This window comes from Aegilops tauschii, chromosome 1 (assembly GCF_002575655.3).
Source record: "Aegilops tauschii subsp. strangulata cultivar AL8/78 chromosome 1, Aet v6.0, whole genome shotgun sequence".
NCBI classification, from domain to species: domain Eukaryota; kingdom Viridiplantae; phylum Streptophyta; class Magnoliopsida; order Poales; family Poaceae; genus Aegilops; species Aegilops tauschii.
In genome coordinates, this window is record NC_053035.3 from 260,510,612 (window position 1) to 260,534,917 (window position 24,306).

General features: G+C 47.2%; 1 protein-coding gene across 1 annotated transcript; it reads right to left on the reverse strand.

Moving 5' to 3' along the window:
• Nucleotides 1-21,965: 21,965 nt before the first annotated feature.
• On the reverse strand, nucleotides 21,966-23,766 carry LOC109771656 (cytochrome P450 89A2). The gene has a single exon (XM_020330354.4). It carries the CDS (start codon nucleotides 23,659-23,661, stop codon nucleotides 22,135-22,137), a length of 1,527 nt encoding a protein of 508 aa, XP_020185943.1. The 5' UTR covers nucleotides 23,662-23,766; the 3' UTR covers nucleotides 21,966-22,134.
• Between the last annotated feature and the right edge of the window lie 540 nt (nucleotides 23,767-24,306).

Consider the following 24,306-nt stretch of genomic DNA (forward strand, 5'->3'; position numbering starts at 1 on the left):
TCGCAGGTAATGATGGTTTTCCTTGCATGTCGCAGGGACTTGTCAAGTCGTGCAGTTGCCGAGGCAGCGTGGGGAAGCGGAGACGCCCACGTCCAATCAACCGCCACGCGTCAACCGAGGCCGCAGGCCTTTTGGGACCCGCGGTGCTCCGAACTTGACCTTTGGCTTCGCTGCGAAGCCAAGCCCGAGCGCACCTTGGGCCCGGGGGCTACTGTCGGCGTTCTCGGAACGGGGGTCCCCAGACTTGCCTGCCTGCGGCCCACAGCGTGGCTAAGCAGCAGGCCATACGGCCCATCTTCATCAACAAGGCATCCAAGACCCTCGCGAGGGTCCAGGCCTCGCGAGGCGAACGACACAAGACCTCCTCTGGAGTGGCCTAGCCAGGCAGGCTCACGAGGAGCGGAGATATCAAGGAGGGGCAAACCTCACGAGGCTCCCGTGACGTGAGCCATGACGAACGTGAGCCATGACGAACGGCACCAGGCGGGCGCCAGCGCGCGCAGCGTCCTTATTTCCTCTTTGGTGCTAAGGAGGCCAGCGCAGGCGAAGAGTACCGAGGCATCAGGCAAAGGTTGCCATATTGGTGCAACGAGACCAAGACCAGGTGGACGGCAAGGCGGAGGTCATCGTGGAGCCCAAGACGGCGTCACCCGAGAGCCTTTCACAGGCGAAGACCACTTTTGTCAGGGTAGCTTGTACTAGCTGTCCCCCTTCAAATTTGCCCGCCGTTGTTGGCTCCCTTCCCGCTCGATATTTGTGAAGAGGACCAGGGCCTCCATAAATAGGACTAGCCACCACAGTAGGAGGCAACTAATCTCGAACTGGTTCAGATCATCCTCAACTACACAAGCACAAGAACACCTCAACCTCAGGAGGCTGTTCTTCCCTTGTACTGTTCATCATCAGCCCAAGAGGCAATCCACCACCACCACACTGGAGTAGGGTATTACACCACAACGGTGGCCCGAACCAGTATAAACCTCGTGTCTTTCTGTGTTGCGAGTTCGTCGAGTTCGTCCGCGATATCTTAGCGAGCCAGAGCGTAGATCGGTAGGAGGGAAAGACTTCGCGCGCACCCCAGTGTTTGAACCTTAAGGGTTTGCCAGAACCCCACATCCGACAAGATCTTTGTTGTTCGTGTGCCTTTCAAGGAGAACTTTTGGCTGGCTATTGGTGTGACGATTACGACATCTTCTTTTGTGTTGTTCTGTGATTTGACCCAGTTTCTCCACCCCTCTCTGCTAGTGGTGATGGATTGCAAGCCTGTTCTGCGTGGGTGATGCCAGCCGATGTTGCTTGATAGATTTTTAGATCTCGCCTCAAAGGGCGAGTGGCTATTGCGGTCTTGAAAGCCTGGTACGGCAAGGACGTTCGAGGTATCACTTCTCATTGTTATTGGTTCACTGCAATTTTCAATCTCCGATGGGTGCAATCAGAGGAAGAAGAACACTACTATGTTTTTTAGGCTCAGTTTGGAAGCCAAGTTTCTGAAAAACCTAAGCATTCCAATACTACAGTTTTTGTTGGAACATGCGGTACGCTACGCTAGCGCCAAATAAAATTTTCTACCGCACACCCAAGATCATGCTGCTGGAAATAGATCACGGGATCGGGTTTACCACTAGACGCGCCATCACCACAGCGGAAGTAGAGTTGGTGATGCGTGTAGCTGATCTCCCGGGCCGTCTCCTCCTCGCGTTGCCGATCTCCCGCGAACAGCGAAGACCCGTGAACGGTGATCTCCCGCGAACGGCACCTCGCGGTTCCCTCGAACGGTTCGTCCAAGCACCGCAGATGCGATGCCTCCAAGGTATCCACACGTACGGGGAGCAGCGTCAAGCGGCGGACTGCTAGTTCCGGTCGCGCGGCACGGGCATGGGGAGTGGCGGTGGCTAACCAGGGTTCAATCCGATCAACCCTAAGTGGTGTGCCCACTCCCCTTTGAAAGAACATGCGGTGCCCCCATGTTTGGTTTTGGTAATTGATGACAATCTCTATGGACTAATGGTTGCCTTGAGTTATATTTGAAGGATTTGTCCATAGGCATTTCTTGAAGTCCATGTGGTGGTTTCAAGGAGTTTATGTGGTGACCAAGGTGTTATTAAGGAATTATCCAAAGATTGGTCATGTGAGAGTTGAGCTTATTGCAAGCATGTCTTGGAGAAGAAGATTGTGTGATCATTCATGTATATCTTCAAGACATCATCCAAATGAAGAGAGTTGAAAAGATTTATGGTTGATCAAGACTATGTCAAGAGTGAATCAACTTGATCAACTCACAAAGCGTAGAAGATGTACCGAGAGGGATCAAGCGATCCCATGGTGTGGTGAGCATTGTAAATTACGCTTTGTGTACTAACCCATGATCTTCGTGAGAGTTCTTTGTGGGGTTAGGTTGCGGTGTGCAAGTTCAAGTGAAGCATCATGAAGAGATCAAATGCTTGAAGCTTGCCGTCCATTGTGGTGACAATGGACTTGTCAAGATGTTGCGGTGTGCAAGTTCAAGTGAAGCATCATGAAGAGATCAAATGCTTGAAGCTTGCCGTCCATTGTGGTGACAATGGACTTGTGAAGATGTGCGGAAGAGTGGCTCACCCATAGTGGAGCATGGGGGAGCAATCAACTAGTCTTCATCGAGCCAACGCAACCAAGAAAGGTGGTCCAACTTGAGGGAGTCAAGATCGTCATCATCTAGCTCAAGTGGACCATGTGCAAGGCAAAGGTTTGCTCTTGATAGGTTTTCTATTTTACCGGTCTCAGGATGGTAGGTGGGAGACCGGGTTATAGGATCGATTGCCGTACTATCAAGGGGGGCTCTCGATGAGTAGCTTGATCGTATCGTTCATAGAGAGCTCAAACCATTGCATCCTTGCATCATCTTTATTGGTTCTTGTTTGGTTCTTCTCTTTGTGAGTTTTCGAGCTTATGGTCATCTTGATGACAAGCTCGAGTTCATCGAAAACGGAGTTCACTGTCATTGTTTTGATGCTACTCGTCTTCCTCAATCCAACAAGCTTGAGTTTGCTCAATTCGGAGCTCATATGCAGAAGTTATGGCAGTTTTGGTTTCCTAGCGGTAGTACCGCGGGCCGGAGCGGTAGTACCGCTTGGGTGCTACAAGCGGTAGTACCGCTCTAGAGCGGTAGTACCGCTCCTGAGCGGTAGTACCGCTGGTAGCCCCCAGCCATAGTACCGCTGCGGTCTCGTGCTAGTACCGCCTCGATTCGAGGGGTCTTTTTTCATGTCGGGTTTTACGGTACTAGCCGCGGCAGTGGGGGCCGTAGTACCGCTCGTTTGCGGTAGTACCGCCCTGCCACCGTGGTAGTACCGCTCTGGGCCCAGCGGCAGTACCGCGAGGGGGAGCGGTAGTACCGCTTATAGGGGCAAGCGGTAGTACCGCTCTCTGCGGGGCTGAAGTGGGGGTAACGGTTGGATTGTTCCCCCCACTATATAAGGAGGTCTTCTTCCCCAATGAATCTTAGTTTTTGAGCTCGTGTTCTTCCCCCATTGTTGACCTTCTTCGAGCTTGCTAACTCTCAATCCCTCCATGGATTCTTGCTAGTTTTTGAGGGAAAAGAGAGAGGAGATCTAGATCCACATTTCCACCAATCACTTTCTCCTCTTTGTGAGGGGAACCCCTTGGATCTAGATCTTGGAGTTCTTGGTGTTCTCCTTCTTGTTCTACCCCTCATTTTCCTCCCTAGCATTAGTTGCTTCGGTGGGATTTGAGAGAGAAGGACTTGGGCACTCCGTGTGCCCTTGCCATTGCATTTGGTGCATCGGTTTGAGTTCTCCACGGTGATACGTGGAAGTTACAAGTTGAGAAGCTTATTACTCTTGGGTGATTGGTGCCCTTGAGCTTGTTCCTCTTGGGTGCTTGGGCGCCCTAGACGGTTGGTGGTGTTCGGAGCTCAGTCATTGTGGTGTAAAGCTCTGGGCAAGCGTCGGGGTCTCCAATTAGGTTGTGGAGATCGCCCCGAGCAATTTGACGGGTACCGGTGACCGCCCCCAAGGGTTGCCAAAGTGTACGGGTTCGGTGACCGCCCCCAAGGGTTGCCATTTGTACGGGTTCGGTGACCGCCCTCAAGGGTCCCTTAGTGGAATCACGGCATCTTGCATTGTGCGAGGGCGTGAGGAGATTACGGTGGCCCTAGTGCCTTCTTGGGGAGCATTGTGCCTCCACACCGCTCCAAACGGAGATTAGCATCCTCAAGGGTGTGAACTTCGGGATACATCGTCGTCTCCGCGTGCCTCGGTTATCTCTTATCCGAGCTCTTTACTTATGCACTTTACTTTGTGATAGCCATATTGCTTCTTGTCATATATCTTGCTATCACCTAGTAGTTTATCTTGCTTAGCATAAGTTGTTGGTGCACATAGGTGAGCCTAGTTGTTGTAGGTTTTGTGCTTGACAAATTAACCGCTAGGTTTATTCCGCATTTGTTCAAGCCTAAACCGTAATTATTTTAAAGCGCCTATTCACCCCCCCCTCTAGGCGACATCCACGATCTTTCACCCTTTATATAGACCTCCAACGTGGGCTCAACACTTGAGCCCACTAGGAGTCCACATCCATTTTCCACTCAGATCCAATCCGAATGGGCTACAACCCCTTAAGTGTGCGACCCTATAGGTTCACGTACACATGGACACGACCAGAGTCGATAGTTGGTAGCGGCTCCTAGCAGAACGTGCCAACTCCCATGTGGGCGTAAAGTCGTTTGACGAACCTCAACAATGTGGCATATGCAACATTCCTTTTGCCTCACGATATTTGTTGTCGAGCTCAAGGCGAGTACTTGTCACCCTTGTGTTAGCTCGACCTCTCTTCTCGAAACCATGATACAGATTCCCGAACTGGGTTAACACTTAACCCAAGTCGCATGGCCATGCTCTCCGAATCTGATCACTCGAGAGGGCCCAGAGAATATCTCTCCAAATAGGAGGGGCAAATTCCATCTTGGTCAACCATGTCTCGCGGCATGTCTCACGACTCACCTGAAAGCTACCTTTATAACTACCCAGTTACGGAGTAGAGTTTGATAGACCCTAAGTGAGTCGATCCTCATCCCGAGAACATGCGAGGACCTCAGGTCTAGGACATGGCATAGACATTGCACTTGAGTCTAACAGATGACTATATCTCGCCGCGTCTCAAAGTGGGTCTGTCCGGCTCGGTGATCTCCATCCCCGAGCCCATACTATCGGTTTAGCATCTCCATGCACATGACTTGTGAAACATAGTCATCAACCAAGTCGTATACTAGTCAAGGATATGTGTCCGCATAACCTTATCAACTAGGGACCATTAAAACAATCATCATACAATACATAGTTCCACAAACAAGTCACATACTTATTGATACATATCATTGATGATGTTCAAGGACAATACAAAGGACTCATGAATACATATGGAAATATCATCATCACATGATTGCCTCTAGGGCATATCTCCAACAGTCTCCCACTTGCACTAGAGTCAATCATTTAGGCATCGTATGCCCATGGAGCTCATGTGCGCATCATGCTTCGGACGTGGGAGAGGCTTCGTCAATGGATCAACAACATTTGCATCCGTGTGTACCTTGCATATGTTTACATCACCTCTGTCGACAATGTCGCGAATAAGGTTAAAACGCCTGAGTATGTATTGGGTTTTATGATGGTTCTGTGGTTCCTTGACTTGCGCAATGGCACCACTATTATCACAATAGAGGTCCAATGGATTAGACGCGCCCTCAACCACACCAAGATCAGAAATAAAATTCTTCACCCAAACACCTTCTTTTGCAGCTTCAGACGCCGCAATGTACTCGGCCTCTGTTGTAGAATCAGCTACCGTATCTTGCTTGGAGCTCCTCCAGCTCACTGCTCCTCCGTTCAGAATGAACACAAACCCAGATTGCGATCGACTATCATCCCTATCTGTTTGGAAACTAGCATCGGTGTAACTATTTACAACGAGCTCATCCTCACCTCCATAAACCAGGAACATATCCTTAGTCCTTCTCAAGTACTTAAGGATATTCTTAACCGCTGTCCAGTGACTCTCCCCTGGATCAGCCTGGTATCTGCCCACCACGCTAAGAGCAAAACTAACATCGGGACGAGTACATACCATAGCATACATGATGGACCCAACAGCCGAAGCATACGGAATCCCATCCATGCATCTTCGCTCATCAGGAGTCGTAGGACTCTGAGTCTTGCTAAGACTAATGCCATGTGACATGGGCAAGAAACCTTTATTGGCATCTTGCATGTTGAACCGCTTCAACACCTTGTCAATATACGCACTCTGGCTTAATCCAATAAGCCTTCTCGATCTATCTCTATAGATCTTGATTTCCCAAATGTAAGCTGCTTCTCCCAAGTCCATAGAAAAACTATTTTTCAATGAGTCTTTGACAGATTCAAGCATTTGAACATCATTTCCAATCAATAATATGTCATCCACATATAAGATCAGAAATGCAACTGAGCTCCCACTGACCTTCTTGAATACACAATGATCACAGTCATTCTTGATGAAGCCAAACTCTTTGACAGCTTCATTAAAATGAATGTTCCAATTCCGAGATGCTTGCCTTAATCCATAAATGGATCTCTGAAGCTTGCATACCATGCTAGACTTCTTTGGATCGACAAAACCCTCGGGTTGTGTCATATACACATCCTCGATTAAATTTCCATTAAGGAAAGCCGTTTTGACATCCATCTGCCATATTTCATAGTCGAAATATGCCGCTATAGCAAGAATGATCCGAATTGATTTAGGCATAACTACCGGTGAGTAAGTCTCATCGTAGTCAACTCCTTGAACTTGTTGATAACCTTTAGCAACAAGTCGAGCCTTATGGACTGTGACATTTCCGTCCATATCAGTTTTCTTCTTAAAGATCCACTTGCACTCAATGGCTCGAACGCCATCTGGCAGATCAACCAAGTTCCAAACTTGATTGTCATCCATGGGCTTTAATTCGGATCTCATGGCCTCAAGCCATAACTCGGAATCAGGGCTCTCCATCGCTTCCGCATACGTAGTCGGCTCGTTGTTCTCCAAGAACAACACATTGCAGTCATGCAAATTGCGTAACCTTTCCGACCTCCGTGGAACCGGTGTCGACTCCACTACGGGTTCCCTGACTAACTCCGGTGTGACAGTATCACCTACCGGAACGTCCCCGTGTGGTTCTCGAATTTCTTCTAGTCAGACCGTCCTCCCACTAGCCTTCCGATTGAGAAACTCTTTCTCAAGGAAAACTCCATGTCGAGCGACAAACACTTTGCCCTCTTCACGGTTGTAGAAGTAATATCCCAAGGTTTCCCTTGGATATCCCACGAATATGCACTTGTCCGATTTGGGTGTGAGCTTATCCGACTGGAGTCGCTTGACATATGCTTCACATCCCCAAATTTTCAGAAAAGACAAACTGTGACTCTTCGCAGTCCATATCTCATATGGTGTCTTATCTACAGACTTAGATGGTACCCTATTTAGTGTGAAAGCTGCAGTTTCTAGAGCGTATCCCCAAAATGACAAGGGTAAATCCGACTGACTCATCATTGATCGGACCATGTCCAACAGGGTCCGATTCCTCCGTTCTGACACACCATTTCTCTGTGGCGTACCCGGAGGAGTCAGTTGTGGAACTATTCCACGATTCTTCAGATGATCATCAAACTCCTGGCTCATATACTCACCGCCACGATCAGATCGTAGAAGTTTGATTTTCTTGCCGAGTTGATTTTCCACTTTGTTCTGAAACTCCTTGAACTTTTCAAAAGTTTCTGACTTGTGCCTCATCAAGTAGACATATCCATATCTACTCAAGTCGTCGGTGAAAGTCACGAAGTATTGGAAACCACCTCTGGCTGCCGTGCTCATTGGTCCACATACATCCCTATGTATAAGTTCCAACAACTCGGACGCCCTCTCGCAACTCTTTGCAAAAGGAGTCTTAGTCATCTTACCGAGTAGGCAAGACTCGCATGTCTCGAATGATTCAAACTCAAACGAAGTTAGAATTCCATCATCATGGAGCTTCTTCATGCGCTTTTGACTAATGTGTCCTAGTCGACAATGCCAGATGTAAGTCGGATTTATCTCATTAGGCTTATGCCTCTTGACATTTATGTTATAGACTGATTCACCTTCAAGATCTAGGATAAATAACCCATTTACAACGGGTGCAAAGCCATGGAACATATTATTCAAGTAAATAGAACAACCATTGTCCTTAATACTGAATTCATAACCTTGTCTCATCAAACATGAGGCAGAAATAATGTTTTGACTCAAAGCAGGAACATAATAACAATTATCAAGTTCCATTACAAATCCTGAAGGTAAATTAAGTTGCATAGTGCCGACGGCCAATGCAGCAACTCTTGCTTTATTCCCGACGCGAATGTCAACTTCTCCTCTTGCGACATTCCTAGTTCTGCTTAGCCCCTGCATCGAGTTGCATATGTGAACAACCGATCCGGTATCATATAACCAAGAGCTACTAGAAACATCAGCAAGATAAATGTCTATAACATATACAACAAGTGTACCTGAAGAAGAAGTCATACTTCCAGTCTTCTTGCCCTTCTCGGCAAGCCACTTGCTACAGTTCCTTTTCCAGTGTCCGGGTTCCTTGCAATGAAAGCAAATACTCCCCGAAGCCGTCCCTAACTTAGGCGCAGCGGCTGTAGTTGGAGTTGCCTCCTTATCTTTGCCCTTTGCCTTAGCCTTTTTCTTGGACCAGCTCTTCTTGAACTTAGCCGAGTTCTGCACCATCAACACCTGACGATGTGTACCTTTCTTGATATCCTGCTCTGCCACTTTGAGCATCCCATGCAATTCAGTGAGCTTCTTTTCCATCCCATGCATATGGTAGTTTGAGATGAACGGCCCATAGCTGTCCGGAAGAGAACCCTGAATTGTATCTGTGGACAACTCATCCCCAAGTGGGAAGCCCAGCCTATCCAGAGCTTGCATGTACCCGATCATCTTGATCACATGCGGGCTCAGTGGATCACCCTCTTACAGCTTACAATCCATCAAGGATCGCCAGACGTTGAACCTTTCGGTCCTAACCTGCATTTGAAACATGCTCTTAAGGTTCTCGATCATATCGAAAGCCTCAATATTTTCGAACTGCTGCTGCAGATCGGGCTCCATAGAAGTCAGCATGAGATAGCTGATCTCGTTTGATTCATCAACGAGTTTCTGGTAGGCATTTCTGGCTGTGGCATTAGCATTATCGGCAGGTTCCTCTGGAAGCGGATTCTCTAGAACTTGTTCCTTTTTCTCATGCCTAAGAACAATTCTCAGGTTTCTATACCAGGTCGTAAAGTTTGTTCCATTCAATTTATCTTTTTCCAGGATTGATTTCAACGCAAAAGGGGTAACTTGAGCAGGTGGTGCCATTGATCTACAACAGAAATATGCAAAACACTAAGACATGTATTCATGAAGAGTAATTCATATTAAACATTTTAATAAGATCATTACTCCCACTAAAATCAACATCCTGAAGGAAATATGCCCTAGAGGCAATAATAAAGTTATTATTTATTTCCTTATATCATGATAAATGTTTATTATTCATGCTAGAATTGTATTAACCGGAAACATAATACATGTGTGAATACATAGACAAACAGAGTGTCACTAGTATGCCTCTACTTGACTAGCTCGTTGATCAAAGATGGTTATGTTTCCTAGCCATAGACATGAGTTGTCATTTGATTAACGGGATCACATCATTAGGAGAATGATGTGATTGACTTGACCCATTCCGTTAGCTTAGCACTCGATCGTTTAGTATGTTGCTATTGCTTTCTTCATGACTTATACATGTTCCTATGACTATGAGATTATGCAACTCCCGTTTACCGGAGGAACACTTTGTGTGCTACCAAACGTCACAACGTAACTGGGTGATTATAAAGGTGCTCTACAGGTGTCTCCAAAGGTACTTGTTGGGTTGGCGTATTTTGAGATTAGGATTTGTCACTCCGATTGTCGGAGAGGTATCTCTGGGCCCACTCAGTAATACACATCAATATAAGCCTTGCAAGCATTGTAACTAATGAGTTAGTTGCGGGATGATGTATTACGGAACGAGTAAAGAGACTTGCCGGTAACGAGATTGAACTAGGTATCGAGATACCGACGATCGAATCTCGGGCAAGTAACATACCGATGACAAAGGGAACAACGTATGTTGTTATGCGGTCTGACCGATAAAGATCTTCGTAGAATATGTGGGAACCAATATGAGCATCCAGGTTCCGCTATTGGTTATTGACCGGAGAGGTGTCTCGGTCATGTCTACATAGTTCTCGAACCCGTAGGGTCCGCACGCTTAACGTTACGATGACAGTTATATTATGAGTTTATATGTTTTGATGTACCGAAGGTTGTTCGGAGTCCCGGATGTGATCACGGACATGACGAGGAGTCTCGAAATGGTCGAGACATAAAGATTGATATATTGGAAGCCTCTGTTTGGACATCAGAAGTGTTCCGGGTGAAATCGGGATTTTTCGGAGTACCGGGAGGTTACCGGAACCCCCCGGTAACTTAATGGGCCTTATTGGGCCTAGGTGGAAGAGAGGAGAGGAGGCCAGGGCAGGGCCGCGCGCCCCTCCCCCCCCCAGTCCGAATAGGACAAGGAGAAGGGGGCGGCGCCCCCCCTTCCTTCCTCCCCTCCACCTTTTCCCCTTCCTCTCCTAGTCCAACATGGAAAGGGGGGAGTCCTACTCCCGGTAGGAGTAGGACTCCTCCTGGCGCGCCTCTCCTCCCTTGGCCGGTGGCCTCCCCCTTGCTCCTTTATATACGGGGGCAGGGGGCACCTCTCAAGACACAATTGATCAACGATCTTTTAGCCGTGTGCGGTGCCCCCTCCACCATATTACACCTCGATAATATCGTAGCGGTGCTTAGGCGAAGCCCTGCGTCGGTAGAACATCATCATCGTCACCACGCCGTCGTGCTGACGAAACTCTCCCTCAACACTCAGCTGGATCGGAGTTCGAGGGACATCATCGAGCTGAACGTGTGCTGAACTCGGAGGTGCCGTGCGTTCCGTACTTGATCGGTCGGATCGTGAAGACGTACGACTACATCAACCGCGTTGTGTTAACGCTTCCACTATCGGTCTACGAGGGTACGTGGACAACACTCTCCCCTCTCGTTGCTATGCATCACCATGATCTTGCGTGTGCGTAGGAATTTTTTTGAAATTACTACGTTCCCCAACAGTGGTATCAGAGCCTGGTTTTATGCGTTGATGTTATGCATGAGTAGAACACAAGTGAGTTGTGGGCGATATAAGTCATACTGCTTACCAGCATGTCATGCTTTGGTTCAGCGGTATTGTGAGATGAAGCGGCCCGGACCGACATTACTCGTACGCTTACGCGAGACTGGTTTCACCGTTGCGAGCACTCGTTGCTTAAAGGTGACTGGCGGGTGTCTGTCTCTCTCACTTTAGTTGAACCGAGTGTGGCTACGACCGGTCCTTGCGAAGGTTAAAACAGCACCAACTTGACAAACTATCGTTGTGGTTTTGATGCGTAGGTAAGAACGCTTCTTGCTAAGCCCGTAGCAGCCACGTAAAACTTGCAACAACAAAGTAGAGGACGTCTAACTTGTTTTTGCAGGGCATGTTGTGATGTGATATGGTCAAGACATGATGCTATATTTTATTGTATGAGATGATCATGTTTTGTAACCGAGTTATCGGCAACTGGCAGGAGCCATATGGTTGTCGCTTTATTGTATGCAATGCAATCGCCATGTAATTGTTTTACTTTATCACTAAGCGGTAGCGATAGTCGTAAAAGCAATAGTTGGCGAGACGAGAACGATGCTAAGATGGAGATCAAGGTGTCGCGCCGGTGACGATGGTGATCATGACGGTGCTTCGGAGATGGAGATCACAAGCACAAGATGATGATGGCCATATCATATCACTTATATTGATTGCATGTGATGTTTATCTTTTATGCATCTTATCTTGCTTTGATTGACGGTAGCATTATAAGATGATCTCTCACTAAAATTTCAAGATAAAAGTGTTCTCCCTGAGTATGCACCGTTGCGAAAGTTCTTCGTGCTGAGACACCACGTGATGATCGGGTGTGATAGGCTCTACGTTCAAATACAACGGGTGCAAAACAGTTGCACACGCGGAATACTCAGGTTAAACTTGACGAGCCTAGCATATGCAGATATGGCCTCGGAACACGGAGACCGAAAGGTCGAGCGTGAATCATATAGTAGATATGATCAACATAGTGATGTTCACCATTGAAACTACTCCATCTCACGTGATGATCGGACATGGTTTAGTTGATTTGGATCACGTAATCACTTAGATGATTAGAGAGATGTCTATCTAAGTGGGAGTTCTTAAGTAATATGATTAATAGAACTTAAATTTATCATGAACTTAGTACCTGATAGTATCTTGCTTGTCTATGTTAATTGTAGATAGATGGCCCGTGCTGTTGTTCCGTTGAATTTTAATGCGTTCCTTGAGAAAGCAAAGTTGAAAGATGATGGTAGCAATTACACGGACTGGGTCCATAACTTGAGGATTATCCTCATTGCTGCACAGAAGAATTACGTCCTGGAAGCACCGCTAGGTGCCAGGCCTCCTGCAAGAGCAACACCAGAAGTTATGAACGTCTGGCAGAGCAAAGCTGATGACTACTCGATAGTTCAGTGTGCCATGCTTTACGGCTTAGAACCGGGTCTTCAACGACGCTTTGAACGTCATGGAGCATATGAGATGTTCCAGGAGTTGAAGTTAATATTTCAAGCAAATGCCCGGATTGAGAGATATGAAGTCTCTAATAAGTTCTACAGCTGCAAGATGGAAGAGAATAGTTCTGTCAGTGAGCATATACTCAAAATGTCTGGGTATAATAATCACTTGATTCAACTGGGAGTTAATCTTCCGGATGATAGCGTCATTGACAGAATTCTTCAATCACTGCCACCAATCTACAAGAGCTTCGTGATGAACTATAACATGCAAGGGATGAATAAGACAATTCCCAAGCTCTTCGCAATGCTAAAGGAAGCGGAGGTAGAAATCAAAAAGGAGCATCAAGTGTTGATGGTCAATAAGACCACTAGTTTCAAGAAAAAGGGCAAAGGGAAGAAGAAGGGGAACTTCAAGAAGAACAGCAAACAAGTTGCTGTTCAGGAGAAGAAACCCAAGTCTGGACCTAAGCCTGAAACTGAGTGCTTCTACTGCAAGCAGACGGGTCACTGGAAGCGGAACTGCCCCAAGTATTTGGCGGATAAGAAGGATGGCAAGGTTAACAAAGGTATATGTGATATACATGTTATTGATGTGTACCTTACTAATACTCGCAGTAGCACCTGGGTATTTGATACTGGTTCTGTTGCTAATATTTGCAACTCAAATCAGGGGCTATGGATTAAGCGAAGATTGGCTAAGGACGAGGTGACGATGCGCGTGGGAAATGGTTCCAAAGTTGATGTGATCACGGTCGGCACGCTACCTCTACATCTACCTTCGGGATTAGTATTAGACCTAAATAATTGTTATTTGGTGCCAGCGTTGAGCATGAACATTATATCTGGATCTTGTTTGATGCGAGACGGTTATTCATTTAAATCAGAGAATAATGGTTGTTCTATTTATATGAATAATATCTTTTATGGTCATGCACCCTTGAAGAGTGGTCTATTTTTGTTGAATCTCGATAGTAGTGATACACATATTCATAATATTGAAGCCAAAAGATGCAGAGTTGATAATGATAGTGCAACTTATTTGTGGCACTGCCGTTTAGGTCATATCAGTGTAAAGCGCATGAAGAAACTCCATAATGGACTTTTGGAATCACTTGATTATGAATCACTTGGTACTTGCGAACCGTGTCTCATGGGCAAGATGACTAAAACACCGTTCTCCGGAACTATGGAGAGAGCAACTGATTTGTTGGAAATCATACATACAGATGTATGTGGTCCGATGAATGTTGAGGCTCGTGGCGGATATCGTTATTTTCTCACCTTCACAGATGATTTGAGCAGATATGGGTATATCTACTTAATGAAACATAAGTCTGAAACATTTGAAAAGTTCAAAGAATTTCAGAGCGAAGTTGAAAATCATCGTAACAAGAAAATAAAGTTTCTACGATCAGATCGTGGAGGAGAATATTTGAGTTACGAGTTTGGCCTACATTTGAAACAATGCGGAATAGTTTCGCAACTCACGCCACCCGGAACACCACAACGTAATGGTGTGTCCGAACGTCGTAATCGTACTTTATTAGATATGGTGCGATCTATGATGTCTCTTACTGATTTACCGCTATCGTTTTGGGGTTATGCTTTAGAGACGGCTGCATTCACTCTAAATAGGGCACCATCAAAATCCGTTGAAATGACACCTTATGAACTATGGTTTGGCAAGAAACCAAAGTTGTCGTATCTTAAAGTTTGGGGTTGCGATGCTTATGTGAAGAAACTTCAACCTGATAAGCTCGAACCTAAATCGGAGAAATGTGTCTTCATAGGATACCCAAAGGAGACTGTTGGGTACACCTTCTATCACAGATCCGAAGGCAAGACATTCGTTGCTAAGAATGGATCCTTTCTAGAGAAGAGTTTCTCTCGAAAGAAGTGAGTGGGAGGAAAGTAGAACTTGACGAGGTAACTGTACCTGCTCCCTTATTGGAAAGTAGATCATCACAGAAACCAGTTTCTGCGACACCTACACCAATTAGTGAGGAAGTTAATGATAATGATCATGAAACTTCAGATCAAGTTATTACTGAACCTCGTAGGTCAACCAGATTAAGATCCGCACCAGAGTGGTACGGTAATCCTGTTCTGGAGGTTATGTTACTAGACCATGACGAACCTACGAACTATGAAGAAGCAATGGTGAGCCCAGATTCCGCAAAATAGCTTGAGGCCATGAAATCCGAGATGGGATCCATGTATGAGAACAAAGTATGGACTTTGGTTGACTTGCCCGATGATCGGCAAGCCATTGAAAATAAATGGATCTTCAAGAAGAAGACTGACGCTGACGGTAATATTACTGTCTATAAAGCTCGACTTGTTACGAAAGGTTTTCGACAAGTTCAAGGGATTGACTACGATGAGACCTTCTCACCCGTAGCGATGCTTAAGTCTGTCCGAATCATGTTAGCAATTGCCGCATTTTATGATTATGAAATTTGGCAAATGGATGTCAAAACTGCATTCCTGAATGGATTTCTGGAAGAAGAGTTGTATATGATGCAACCGGAAGGTTTTGTCGATCCAAAGGAAGCTAACAAAGTGTGCAAGCTCCAGCGATCCATTTATGGACTGGTGCAAGCCTCTCGGAGTTGGAATAAACGCTTTGATAGTGTGATCAAAGCATTTGGTTTTATACAGACTTTTGGAGAAGCCTGTATTTACAAGAAAGTGAGTGGGAGCTCAGTAGCATTTCTGATATTATATGTGGATGACATATTGTTAATTGGAAATGATATAGAATTTCTGGATAGCATAAAGGGATACTTGAATACGAGTTTTTCAATGAAAGACCTCGGTGAAGCTGCATATATATTGGGCATCAAGATCTATAGAGATAGATCAAGACGCTTAATTGGACTTTCACAAAGCACATACCTTGACAAAGTTTTGAAGAAATTCAAAATGGATCAAGCAAAGAAAGGGTTCTTGCCTGTATTACAAGGTGTGAGATTGTGTAAGACTCAATGCCCGACCACTGCAGAAGATAGAGAGAAGATGAAATATGTTCCCTATGCTTCAGCCATAGGCTCTATCATATATGCAATGCTGTGTACCAGACCTGATGTGTGCCTTGCTATAAGTTTAGCAGGGAGGTACCAAAGTAATCCAGGAGTGGATCACTGGACAGCGGTCAAGAACATCCTGAAATACCTGAAAAGGACTAAGGATATGTTTCTCATTTATGGAGGTGACAAAGAGCTCATCGTAAATGGTTACGTTGATGCAAGCTTTGACACTGATCCGCGCTTTGACACTGATCCGGATACGTGTTTACATTGAACGGTGGAGCTGTCAGTTGGTGCAGTTCTAAGCAAAGTGTCGTGGCGGGATCTACGTGTGAAGCGGAGTACATAGCTGCTTCGGAAGCAGCAAATGAAGGAGTTTGGATGAAGGAGTTCATATCCGATCTAGGTGTCATACCTAGTGCATCGGGACCAATGAAAATCTTTTGTGACAATACTGGTGCAATTGCTTTAGCAAAGGAATCCAGATTTCACAAGAGAACCAAGCACATCAAAAGACGCTTCAATTCCATCCAGGATTTAGTCCAGGTGGTAGACATAGAAATTTGCAAGATACATACGGATCTGAATGTTGCAGATCCGTTGACTAAGCCTCTTCCACGAGCAAAACATGATCAGCACCAAGACTCCATGGGTGTAAGAATCATTACTGTGTAATCTAGATTATTGACTCTAGTGCAAGTGGGAGACTGAAGGAAATATGCCCTAGAGGCAATAATAAAGTTATTATTTATTTCCTTATATCATGATAAATGTTTATTATTCATGCTAGAATTGTATTAACCGGAAACATAATACATGTGTGAATACATAGACAAACAGAGTGTCACTAGTATGCCTCTACTTGACTAGCTCGTTGATCAAAGATGGTTATGTTTCCTAGCCATAGACATGAGTTGTCATTTGATTAACGGGATCACATCATTAGGAGAATGATGTGATTGACTTGACCCATTCCGTTAGCTTAGCACTCGATCGTTTAGTATGTTGCTATTGCTTTCTTCATGACTTATACATGTTCCTATGACTATGAGATTATGCAACTCCCGTTTACCGGAGGAACACTTTGTGTGCTACCAAACGTCACAACGTAACTGGGTGATTATAAAGGTGCTCTACAGGTGTCTCCAAAGGTACTTGTTGGGTTGGCGTATTTTGAGATTAGGATTTGTCACTCCGATTGTCGGAGAGGTATCTCTGGGCCCACTCAGTAATACACATCAATATAAGCCTTGCAAGCATTGTAACTAATGAGTTAGTTGCGGGATGATGTATTACGGAACGAGTAAAGAGACTTGCCGGTAACGATATTGAACTAGGTATCGAGATACCGACGATCGAATCTCGGGCAAGTAACATATCGATGACAAAGGGAACAACGTATGTTGTTATGCGGTCTGACCGATAAAGATCTTCGTAGAATATGTGGGAACCAATATGAGCATCCAGGTTCCGCTATTGGTTATTGACCGGAGAGGTGTCTCGGTCATGTCTACATAGTTCTCGAACCCGTAGGGTCCGCACGCTTAACGTTACGATGACAGTTATATTATGAGTTTATATGTTTTGATGTACCGAAGGTTGTTCGGAGTCCCAGATGTGATCACGGACATGACGAGGAGTCTCGAAATGGTCGAGACATAAAGATTGATATATTGGAAGCCTATGTTTGGACATCGGAAGTGTTCCGGGTGAAATCGGGATTTTTCCGGAGTACCGGGAGGTTACCGGAACCCCCCGGTAACTTAATGGGCCTTATTGGGCCTAGGTGGAAGAGAGGAGCGGAGGCCAGGGCAGGGCCGCGCGCCCCTCCCCCCCAGTCCGAATAGGACAAGGAGAAGGGGCGGCGCCCCCCTTCCTTCCTCCCCTCCACCTTTTCCCCCTTCCTCTCCTAGTCCAACATGGAAAGGGGGGAGTCCTACTCCCGGTAGGAGTAGGACTCCTCCTGGCGCGCCTCTCCTCCCTTGGCCGGCGGCCTCCCCCTTGCTCCTTTATATACGGGGGCAGGGGGGCACCTCTCAACACACAATTGATCAACGATCTTTTAGCCGTGTGCGGTGCCCCCCTCCACCATATTACACCTCGATAATATCGTAGCGGTGCTTAGGCGAAGCCCTGCGTCGGTAGAACATCATCATCGTCACCACGCCGTCGTGCTGACGAAACTCTCCCTCAACACTCGGCTGGATCGGAGTTCGAGGGACATCATCGAGCTGAACGTGTGCTGAACTCGGAGGTGCCGTGCGTTCGGTACTTGATCGGTCGGATCGTGAAGACGTACGACTACATCAACCGCGTTGTGTTAATGCTTCCGCTATCGGTCTACGAGGGTACGTGGACAACACTCTCCCCTCTCGTTGCTATGCATCACCATGATCTTGCGTGTGCGTAGGATTTTTTTTGAAATTACTACGTTCCCCAACACATCCCTCGGTTGATACTTAGTGATTCAAGATCCAAGATCAACATGTCAACTAGTGAGCTTTTGCATCACCGCTAGAGGACAAGATCACTCGGTAAGCAACTCTTGCTAATCGTATCTCCATACGACTCTTGTTGTTGGGGACATCTCATGCCTCGCCAACTCCTATGCCTCGTAGCCCAAAACTGTTTTGATAGCCACGACAAGTCAACCAATGCTCCACGTGTAAGTGTCCGACACAAACCCATCACTTCAAGGAGATCTAGTGGCACCCTAATTTCATAGGCCCGCCACTAAATATACTTGACATGTGAAGGTGCAGCATTTGGGGAGGCATTTTTACTTGACATTCTTTGAGGGATCACCCTACTTAAAACATCTACCATGCAAAAGGAAGGGTGCATAAAAGGGATAAACTTTCACAGGCAGTTTATGTATGTGTGATATGGTATAGCCCCTTTTCACAGCGCGTGGTGATCTCCATCTCCACGTGCACAGTCTGCCCATGTATGGTTGTCCTCGTGGTGATCTCCATCTCCACGCCATGGTGTCAACCGCCAAGTGTTACATAAAATACTATGCTATTAAAAACTAATAGCTACTGAAAGTAAATTACATTACATGGCTTCTCATGTTGACACGCAGGTCATTAATACAATAATGGGACAACCATATGGCTCCTGCCGGTTGCCGCACTCATGACACACAAGTCATGAAACAATAATATACAAGCAACATACATGGGCTATACCAAATCACAGTCATTCCCGACAAAAATGAGTCAGACGTTCTACCGCCGAAGATAAAACCTCCTGAAACTCTATCTTCCAAGCGGATTTTGGCCTAGCCAGAAGCGCCGAAACCTCCTGAAACATGCTGAAATCTGTTGGAGCTAATCTAACTTTTTGTTAGCTTCAGTTTGACAGGTCGTGGAGCAAAATCGGAGTTCGTATGCAAAAGTTACAGTTGTTTTACCGAGACCGCTCCAACAGATTTCAGCACCGCGGAAATCACATTTCCAAGGTGTTGATCTATGTTCCGATTCGATCAATCTCATTGATCTTCGCGTGCTGCATCCGGATTTACGTTCCACTGTCTACCCCGATGGCGGATAACCGACCGGTAGGGGTAAGTCGTGTCACGACCTCTGCATCACGATCACGGAAACAAGATCACGAAACCAACCTTCAACACTGACATGCGCGACCGATCTCATCGACCCGCACCTGAACCGATCTACATATCTCATATGCATATCATCGAATCTATTACCACACAGCGGAGGCTCTGATACCACTGTTGGAACACGCGGTACGCTACGCTAGCGCCAAATAAAATTTTCTACCGCGCACCCAAGATCATGCTGCTAGAAATAGATCACGGGATCGGGTTTACCACTAGACGCGCAGTCACCACAACGGAAGTAGAGTTGGTGATGCGTGTAGCCGATCTCCCAGGCCGTCTCCTCCTCGCGTTGTCGATCTCCCGCGAACAGCGAAGACCTGTGAACGGTGATCTCCCGCCAACGGCACCTCGCGGTTCCCTCGAACGGTTCGTCCAAGCACCGCAGATGCGATGCCTCCAAGGTATCCACACGTACGGGGAGCAACGTCGAGCGGCGGACTGCTAGGTCCGGTTGCGCGGCACGGGCATGGGGAGTGGCGGTGGCTAACCAGGGTTCAATCCGATCAACCCTAAGTGGTGTGCCCACTCCCCTTTATATAGACCTCCGAGGTGGGCTCAATACTTGAGCCCACTAGGATTCCACATCCATTTTCCACTCAGATCCAATCCGAATGGGCTGCAGCCCCTTAAGTGTGTGACCCTATAGGTTCACATACACATGAACACGACCAGAGTCGATAGTTGGTAGCGGCTCCTAGCAGAACGTGCCAACTCCCATGTGGGCGTAAAGTCGTTTGACGAACCTCAACAATGTGGCATATGCAACATTCCTTTTGCCTCACGATATTTGTTGTCAAGCTCAAGGCGAGTACTTGTCACCCTTGTGTTAGCTCGACCTCTCTTCTCGAAACCATGATACAGATTCCCGAACTGGGTTAACACTTAACCCAAGTCGCATGGCCATGCTTTCCGAATCTGATCACTCGAGAGGGCCCAGAGAATATCTCTCCAAATAGGATGGGCAAATTCCATCTTGGTTAACCATGTCTCGCGGCATGTCTCACGACTCACCTGAAAGCTACTTTTATAACTACCCAGTTACGGAGTAGCGTTTGATAGACCCTAAGTGAGTCGATCCTCATCCCGAGAACATGCGAGGACCTCAGGTCTAGGACATGGCATAGACATTGCACTTGAGACTAACAGATGACTATATCTCGCTGCATCTCAAAGTGGGTCTGTCCGGCTCGGTGATCTCCATCCCCGAGCCCATACTATCGGTTTAGCATCTCCATGCACATGACTTGTGAAACAGTGTCATCAACCGAGTCGTATACTAGTCAAGGATATGTGTCCGCATAACCTTATCAACTAGGGACCATTAAAACAATCATCATACAATACATAGTTCCACAAACAAGTCACATACTTATTGATACATATCATTGATGATGTTCAAGGACAATACAAGGACTCATGAATACATAAGGAAATATCATCATCACATGATTGCCTCTAGGGCATATCTCCAACAGTTTTTTATACCGTTGACAACAAAGACTGTAGTATCTGAAAATGTCAGTTTTCAAAGTACTACTAAGATAGTGCCATGTTTGGCAATCAAAATATACATTGTTGTATTTACTGACCGCATGAGAGATCTTTTGTTGTGTTTCTCAGTTTTAAAAAAAGAGGTCCTTGCCTCTTTTTTTTAAAACAGCAAAATTACCACAGTTTTGTGCATGTTATGGTTTATAATGGTGCCACTTTAACTAAAGCCAAACACTTCAAAGTATTTGAAACCATAGATTTTCAAAATACTGTGGTATTCTTGAAATACTTTGAAAATACTTTGCAACCAAACCCACCCTTAATGTAATTTTACTTTTTTTTACGTGTTGTTCTACGTCCTGTTGTCTAGCCATGGTGTTAGCCTTTGTTTTCTTCGATATTAGTCGGATTTAAGATGCCTTTGGTTGTCTTTATTAAAAAAAATTGAGTTGACCAAATGAAATCTAGTCACAGGGTCCAACGAAGAAGATTCATTTGCGGAGTATATATATCACTTCCATGACAACACTCAGGTTAACTCTAATACAGGATGCAAATAAAGTAGCGTTAACACTAGTCAGAACTGAAGTCACCCAAGTAGCATGCTGGCGGAAACAAAGTTATCTTGGACGGATACATCTATTTTAACTTTTCTTCAAAAAATCTTCACATGCCCGGAGTTGTATACTCCCTCCCGAACCATATTACTTTTTCTCAAACGGATGAACGACGAGTAATATGCATTGGAGGGGAGTATTTTTTTTTTTACAAACTAGGAGTACTTGTCATCAACACTCCGGAGATATCTCTGCCCCGCCTTCCTCTCTTTCTCGGAGACTTATCGTGCCTACGAGCACTGGCTCCTGCCTCATCCACTCATGTCACGCTTTCCGAGCTCTCGCGCATCCGTGTCAACAAGCTCCATCTGGACCAGGAAATTCAACCAGGCAGGAAATCTGTGCTCTTGCTTGCTCAATCAACTAACATATGTAACCGGCCTCTGAACGAAGAATCAATTGCTGGAGTAGTAAACACGCAGCACGAACCAGTAGACAGTGGTAAACACCTCAATTTCTCGAAAGCGGCACTAGTAATATTCCATCGTACAGCAACGAATTAACCATTATCAACATGGAGTAACTAAACAAGAACGACCGAAGCGATAGGAGTGGACTATTGGTCGGATTTGACTACTGGCTGATGGAGATGGACTTTGTCTCAGGCCCTTCGGGGCACGAGGCGTGGGCGCAGCGGCTTCTTCATGACGACGGTGAACTCGTTCTTCTCGGCGAAGTCCACCTCCTCGCCGGCGACCTCCTCCCACTCGAACTCCCTCACCATGTTGGCCACGAAGTACTCCAGGTGGAGCATGGCGATGCCCAGCCCGGCGCAGATCCTCCGGCCCACGCCGAACGGCATCATCTTGATCTCCCGGTTGCCGGTCACGTCCACAGCTTCGCCCGCGCCGCCTGGCAGGAACCGCTCCGGCACGAACTCCGTTGGCTTCTCCCACTCCCGCTCGTCCCTGCTCATCTCGGCCACCATGAAGTTCACCGTCGCCCCCTTGGGAATCAGGTACCCGCCGATTTCCATGTCTTCCGCCGCCTTGTGCGGTAGCACGAAGTGCGCCGGTGGGTGCTTCCGGAGGCCCTCGAGGACCACCGCCTTGAGGTACGGCATCTTGTGGACGTCCTCCTCCGAGACCTCGTCCTGGTCGTCCCCCTTCGTGGCACTGATCTCTTTGTAGAGCTTCTCCTGGATGGCCGGGTTCTTGACCAGCTCGGCCATGATCCACTGCAACCCGGTGGAGGTGGTGTCGGTCCCGGCGTCCAGGAACTCGGAACAGAGGTTGATCATCTCGTCGTCGGTCAGCGGGCGGTTTCCCTCCTCGGGGAGCTTTATGTCGAGCAGGGCGTCGACGTAGGAGTGCTCGAACGTGCTCTCTTTCTTGGGCTCGCCGCCGCTTTTCCTGTACTCCCGCCGAGCGTTGATCAGCGGCACGAACAGGTCCTTCTTCCGCCGCTGCATGGCGTGCACGGTCTGGAGGCGGTCGCGGTAGAGATGCTTGGTCACCGACGGCAGGAAGGAGAAGATGGGCATCTTCCTCGACCTGTAGATGAGCAGTTCGCGCTGGGCGGCAGCGATCGCGCGGACCGTGGCCTCGTCGAGCCGCTCACCGAAGCACATGAGCACGAGGAGGCAGAACATGGCGTACTGGAACGTCTCCACGACGGCCGCGCCGCCGGACGACGACTCATCACGCAGCTTCTCGGCGAGCACGCGGCGCACCCAGGAGCGCGCGGGCGCGAAGAGTCGGACGCGGGACGGGTGCAGCGTCTCGGAGACGAGGTTGCGGCGCAGGAGGCGCCAGACGGGCCCGTAGCTGGCGCGCGTGATGGTGTTGTTGTTCTCGCCCAGCAGCTTGAGCGAAGGGAGGGCGGGGCGGTCCGCGAGCGTGGCGCCGCGCTCGACGAGCGCCGCGTGGGCGAGGCGGCGGTCGGCGACGAAGATGGAGAGGCGGGACCCCACGCGCAGGGACACGATGGGGCCGTAGCGCGAGAAGAGGCGCCGGAGCAGGGGCTCCACGTCGGCGAGCGAGTTGTTCAGCCACACCACGCTGCCGAGCACCGGCAAGGACGGCGGGCCCGGCGGGACGCGGAGCCGGCCGCCCTTGCGGCCGCGGAGGAGTAGGATCAGCGGGATGGCGAAGAGGATCGAACCGAGGAAGATGTGCCACGTGTCCATGGCGAGCGTGTGGTGCTCTTCCGCTCTCTGCTGCTGCTGGAATGGATGCGGAGGACTGAGATGAGGACGGTGTGGAGCTGTGCGGTTGCCGTTTTAACCAGCGGATGGAACGTGTTGATCGTGTTTACGTCATCGCCCTAGTGCTTGGAAAAGAAGGAAGGGAATGTTCGACCGTGTGCTGACGTCAGGGCTGACGAGCCCTTGGAATCTTCCGATAGTCAATCTACATTGGCACTTTCGAATTGCTGCTCAAGGAAAGAAAATTACTCCCTCTTCGATTTTTAATCGTGAAAAATCGATAAGAAAAGGCAAATAGTAATAGATAGGAAAATTAGTTTTTCTTTGTGTGATATCAATGCTTTGAAACGGTTTCCCACATACTAAGGAAATCGCTCGCGTGCGAAGGAACGTTTCCGCTAAGTAACTGCCCGTGCATATAATTTGCACATTTCTGGTGATAAATTATTAATGATTTTTTAGGCAATCACAGTAATTACCTGTCATCTTATTGTTAATGTGTACTATAATTGATTAAAAAAATCTAGCTGTCAATTAATGAGCACCCATTGACATACCTAATAAACAAGATTTTATTTGGTAAGCAAGTAAGAGTTGGTTTTCATGGAAAACATGGTGGGTAAAATC